Source organism: Danio rerio, chromosome 23 (genome assembly GCF_052040795.2).
Source record: "Danio rerio strain M-AB ecotype USA chromosome 23, GRCz13ab, whole genome shotgun sequence".
In the NCBI taxonomy this organism is placed as follows: Eukaryota; Metazoa; Chordata; class Actinopteri; order Cypriniformes; family Danionidae; genus Danio; species Danio rerio.
Window position 1 is genome coordinate 9,553,977 of NC_141043.1, and position 6,128 is coordinate 9,560,104.

The following is a 6,128-nucleotide window of genomic DNA, read 5'->3' on the forward strand; positions in this document are numbered from 1 at the left end:
CTCTCTCTTTCTCTCTCCAAGGTAAAATCATGCGTCGGGTACTACGGAAGATAGCATGTAATGAGCGGGATCTGGGTGACGTGTCCACATTAGCGGACAGCTCCGTCATTGAACATCTGTTTGAAAACCGCTGCTATACAGCTGTGTGACCACCAGAGGCACCAAACACAACGCCGCTGTCTGGCCCAAAACAAGCTTCAGATCTGCAAGGAGTACGATCGGGTGGAATTTAGGACAACGCTAGTAGCAGACAAAATGGGGGAAAATAAAAAATAAAAAGCTTAGAGACACATAAATCCTACTGCTGTCTGCCAACCTTAAGAAATCTGTAGGAAACCCTAAGTTTGACAGTGGCACAGAGTTTTAACTGCTTTTTTACAAGATCCACTTGTATATTAGAAATCGTTTTACCCAGAAGTTTATTTTTCTTAGCGTTCTTGTTTTGGTTGTTTATGATTTCTTCTCTTTTCTCCATTTCCTGTTCATTTATTAATCTTTATATGACTGCACTGTTCTACTGTGTGCCAACATAGCCTAAATAACGGGTTATCAGTTTGTTTTTTCACCACTAAAATGAGAAATCAAGACTGTATGTCTCTTTTTTTGTGTGTGTAACTTGTAACAGCGCTGTGTTAAATCGCTGCTTTGGTAGAAGGTTTACTTGTTTTAACATTCAGGCTAAATGTATAGAGCTTTCTATACAAGGCAAGGCATCCATTAACGTACCAAAATAACATGCAGATGTTTTAATTGGTATAAAATAAACCATGTTTATTTAAATACTGGAACAGTTTGCGAAAGAGCTTTGATTGACTGCGTAAAGGCTGTTAGTCTGAAAATGTAATTAACCGGAGTTAATGCTCTGACCTTCATGATGGTTGGCGCACTGCATTTATCAAGTCATATTTGTGTTGAAATCTGCCATTTCATATTGTGAAGAAGATTTTCAGATGATTTGTTTGTTGGTGCATCTCTCATGCACCAGTATTGCATTTCTGGATTGTGTTTGTTATTTTAGTTGTCTGATTTATTTTCTTTCAGCTTGGCATTATTTTTTCAGTGCGTTTCTCAACCCTCTTAACACTTACAAGCTTATATGATGAGCGACTGAACTTTTGAAATTAAGACTGTTTTTTTTTTTTTACCTGTTATTTTTCTTTTCATTAATTTTCCTTGTAATCAATTCATTTGAGCAGACTAATGTCTCAAATAGAACTGGGTGAATTAAAGTGCTGAAATGCAAACAAAGTGGACTCTTTTATTTGCGTTACCTAAATTACTCATGTGTTTCTACATATTACTTATCAGACCAATAATTGATGTATGCAGTGTGAATTAATTTTATGAAGAGGTTACAAAGAAATGCATTGTATTAGAAAAATTATAATATTTTCTTCTTAATCAGCTATTTAAATGATTTGAAGGTTGATATGAACTGCGGCTGTTGAATATTTAGGTTTCCCACTGCGGTCACATGTATTAATTGCAATTTAAGATGTTTGAACTAAAATCAGTTATTTCAAAATGTGATGTGTTACAATATTATTGTTTTGTCTGGTTTATTCCCCTGCAGAAAAATCCAGCTTAAACCAGCCTAGGCTGGTTTTAGCTGGTCGACCAGGCTGGTTTTAGAGGGGTTTTGGCCATTTCCTGGCGGGTTTCCAGCCATTTCTAGCCTGGTCTTAGCTGGTCAGGTTGGAAAATGACCAGCTAAATTTAGAAATGGTTCTGCCTAGAAATGGTCAAAACCCCTCTTAAACCAGCCTGGTGGACCAGCTAAAACCAGCCAACCAGCCTGGGCTGGTTTAAGCTGTTTATTTCAGTAGGATCATCCATTCATTTTCCTTTGGCTTGGCTTCAGCGGAATAAATCGGCAACTTATCCAGCATATGTTTTACACAGGGGATGCCCTTCCAGCTGCAACCCAGTTGGAACCCTGTGGGATCCATACACACTTATTCAAACACACACTATGGCCAATTTATCTTCTTCAATTCACCTGAACCTCATGTCTTTGGAGGAAACCCATGCCAACTAACTTCACAAAGAAATACCACCCAGCCGGGATTCAAACCAAAAACCTTCTTACGCTAAGGCGTACAGTGGTAATTACTGAGCCATTGGGTCACCTTTATCTGGTTAAGTCTTTATTTATTTTACATTTTAGTTTGACCAATTTTTACTATTCAAACTAACTAAAACAGCACTATTTTCCAAAATTATATTTAAAAAGACATTGTTTTTGCTACAACCTAATGTTAATATGCTGTCAGCAAGTTTTGATCTTAAAATTGTCAAATTATTCTATTAAGCCGTTTCTTTTACATAAACCGGATGATTCACACATGATTCGGATTAATCGATTCCTTTTACAAAGCTATAATACTCGTGTCATAAGGGCAATTTAGCTAAATTAATTATGTCTTGTCATTTTTGGAGATACAAACTCGGATCTAAAACAACACGAAGGTTAGTGAAAATGTTTCTCTGCGACTAATTAAATACTTTTATTCATTCACCAATTAAAAAGGCTGTAATGTGTATAAATTACATTTTCTGCCTTTTGTTATTTATTCAGACCAAAAGTCAACCATATCCTCCACAAGATGGCGGTGATGCCAAAGTGTTCGTTTTAAAAAAGACCTCTCCACAAAGGATCCAAAACAGGTTTTATTGTCACTTTCCATTGCAAAAAGCTGCTTTTCTACATGAACTGCACACGTTAATTAACCCATAAGTTCATGTTTTGGTGCTCTTGTGCTGGGTAAAGAACCCACTGGCCATCTGTTATTCAAGCCGTGTGAAAGTGATTGAATAATTCATGCTACACTGCTCAGTTTGTGTCTGGGGATCGACTGTGAGGAGCAGAGGGCGGTTTGCGTTGTGCATTAAGGTAAAAAGTAGGTTAATGATAACGTTTTTAATTTCCCAACAAGAGATGATGAAGTAATGATTGGTTTAGCCATTTAGAAACTATGATACTTTATTTTAGGAGGTATTGGAATTGAATTAAGGGACAGTGCACCCAAAAATTAATCGTTTTTTTCTTCTAAATAAAAATGTCAATTAAAAAGGTCTTCTTTCTTCTGATAGACACACGCATACACAAAATATTTTTAAGAATGTTGGGAACTGGTATGCACTTGCTGTTTAAATCCAAAGATGCAAATTAAATGTAATATCGTTTCAAAATAAACTTAATAACGGGAATGTTGTGTAAAACATTTGAAAATAAAGCACTGTTTACATCCAATAAGTCAATGAGAACAAAATCATCAGTTTCTGCACGCTCATGGCAGCGAGGTAATACTATTGAACCACTTTGATAACAGACTTTAGGTAAGGCAGTTATGACAACATTTCAGATAATTTACAATGTTCCATCATGCCTGATCTGTAAAAAAAAAAAAAAAAAAACATGAAATTTTGATCACACTGTGAAAAATGCTGGGTTTCACACAATAAAGTTGTGTTGGGACAGCATGAAGGAATTAGGTTAACTCGTTAGTTTTTTACAAATTTAGGTGGATTGAACATAAAACAATCAAGTTGTCATTCAAAAAAAACAAATTATACAAATGAGTAGTAAATGCACATGCTGAAATGTTTTCATTTATATATTTTTATGTTTCTATAATATTTATGCAAATTTTTTTCTTATTGGATAAAAGTTTGCTTGTTTGTGCGCATACATTTTTTTCATGCAAATTTTCAAAATGTATGCATATCCTTGTGTTTTCATTAATCATTTTAATGTTATATTCCTAAATTTGCATAAAAATAGGTGGATGTGAACATAGCTATTGACATACAGTTGAAGTCAAAATTATTAGCCCCCTTTTGATTTTATTTAATTTTTTTAAATATTTCCCAAATGATGTTTAACAAAGCAAGGACATTTTCACAGTATGTCTGATAATATTTTTTCTTCTGGAGAAAATCTGATTTGTTTTATTTTGGCTAGATTAAAAGCATTTATTAATTTTTTAAAAAACATTTTTGGAACAAAATTATTTGCCCCTTTAAGCTAAATTTTTTTTCCAATAATCTACAGAACAAACCATCGTTATACAATAACTTGCCTAATTACCATAACCTGCCTAGTTAACTTAATTAACCTAGTTAAGCCTTTAAATGTCACTTTAAGCTGTATAGAAGTGTCTTGAAAAATATCAAGTAAAATATTATTTACTGTCATCATGTCAAAGATAAAATAAATCCGTTATTAGAAATGTTTTTAAAACTATTATGCTTAGAAATGTGCTGAAACAATCTTCCCTCCATTAAACAGAAATTGGTGAAAAAATACACAGGGGCGCTAATAATTCAGGGGGGCTAATAATTTTGACTTCAACTGTACATAGAAATATTATGGAAGTCAATGGCCACGGTTTCCAGCAATCTACAAAATATCTTTTGTGTTCAAAAGGAGGGAAAACCAAGTTAGGAACAAATCAAGGGAGAGTAAATAATGACATTTATTTATTTATTTATTTATTTTTATATTTATTTATTTTTATATTTATTTATTTATTTATTTATTGTGAACTAAAGCAGATATGTCCAAACTATGGCCCGCGGGCCAAAGTTGGCCTTTTGCAACCTTTGATCTGGCCCACCATTCCATTTAAGAAGAGAGGGAGCATAATGGGTTGGTGGTCTGGTGAATATCTTTGACAAATATTGTGATTTTGAATGTAATATAACCTTTTGTGTGTTTGTTTTGGTTATTTCTTTAGTTTTGTAAATTCATCAGAATTTAAATTTTAAAAAAAATTAAATACTGTCACTCGGTTGTTTTTGCTGTAATAAATTCATTTAACATTTTTTAAAAATATACTGCATTCGTTAATATAATTTAAAGCAATGTTTTCTAGATATTTTTTAATATTAAGAAATAAATTAGGAGATATCTCATAGAAAATTTAATGTACCTTAGGCTCACAGCCCTCAGTTAAGTTTGGTTTTTGGCCCTTAATTAGAAAGAGTTTGGGCACCCCTGCTTTAAAGTTTATTTTTCTAAATTCAGCTTAAGTATAAATAAAACATTTGTCAGCAGCTGCTCTACTGGTTTTACTCTCTCCATGATGATCATATAAACAACAGGCTGTGTGTATTTCTATATTAACATTTTTTTTCCACACGCTCACACTATTTTCAAATGATTTACTTTACTCTTATTTTTATAATTACCTCTTCATTTCACTTTCCATTCATGCCTTCGTGTGCTTTCATCTTCAGGCAGCATTGATGTTTATTCTGTGACACCTGAGGGAGGCAGGAAGCCCCGTGTCAGGTTATAGTCGATATTCTCCAGGAGGTTTTGCAGTACAGCTGAAACCTCTTCTGTTGTGTCTGTTTGGCTGAAGGGCATCATGGCTTGTGTTTGTGTGCTCTGAGGTGAACTGCAGAGAGAGACAGGAGAAAAGCAGAATTCACTGTGCAGTTTCATTTGACTTCAGGGTCTCTCTTTGTTGCTGGCTGCGTTTTAATAAAATATAAAGCTTCTTTTGTTACTTTTTTCTCTTTTTTTGTTACTCATCCTGAAGTTTTAAAAACATGAAGACATTCCAGTTTGAAACTCCTATTGTTGTAATACATGAAGTTTACAGACTGTGATACAAGCATTTATTTATATAGCATTTAGCATTCATATTTTTTATTTTTGCAATTTATATATATATATATATATATTATGCAGCAGTGATGCATTTTAAATTATATATATATATTCTTTTTTAAAAGTAATCTATAATGAAAATCATATTTTGAAAGACTGTAAAAAAAAAAAGGATGTCGACTGTATGATGATTGAAATCACCAAACAACCTTAAACAATCACTAAATGGAACTAATGAAAAAATAAGGACCGAAGGAAGGAAGGAATGAACAAACTAAAGAAGGAAAGGAAGGAAGGAACGAACAAGCAAATGAATGAACAAAGGATCTAATGAGGGTAGGGACAAAAATTATGAATGAAAGAATGAATGAATGAGCGAACAAATGAAGGGTGGAATGAAGGAATGAACAAATGAATAAAGGAAGGACAGAACAAAGGACTTAATGAAGAAAGGAACAAAAATATAAATGAACGAAGGACCAAATGAATAAAGTAAGGATTCAAGAAA

The 6,128-nt window shown here is 33.4% G+C and overlaps 1 protein-coding gene across 4 annotated transcripts in view; it reads left to right on the forward strand.

Moving 5' to 3' along the window:
* The window catches only part of acss2 (acyl-CoA synthetase short chain family member 2), a 58,932-nt gene extending 57,684 nt beyond the window's left edge, over nucleotides 1-1,248 (forward strand). For all 4 annotated transcript variants that reach the window (NM_001328353.1, XM_087305552.1, XM_087305553.1 and 1 more), the window contains one exon: nucleotides 22-1,248. In NM_001328353.1, coding sequence (NP_001315282.1) covers nucleotides 22-149 — 128 coding nt within the window. In that variant the 3' untranslated portion in view covers nucleotides 150-1,248. The remainder of the gene's footprint in view (nucleotides 1-21) is intronic.
* The last annotated feature ends 4,880 nt before the right edge of the window (nucleotides 1,249-6,128 follow it).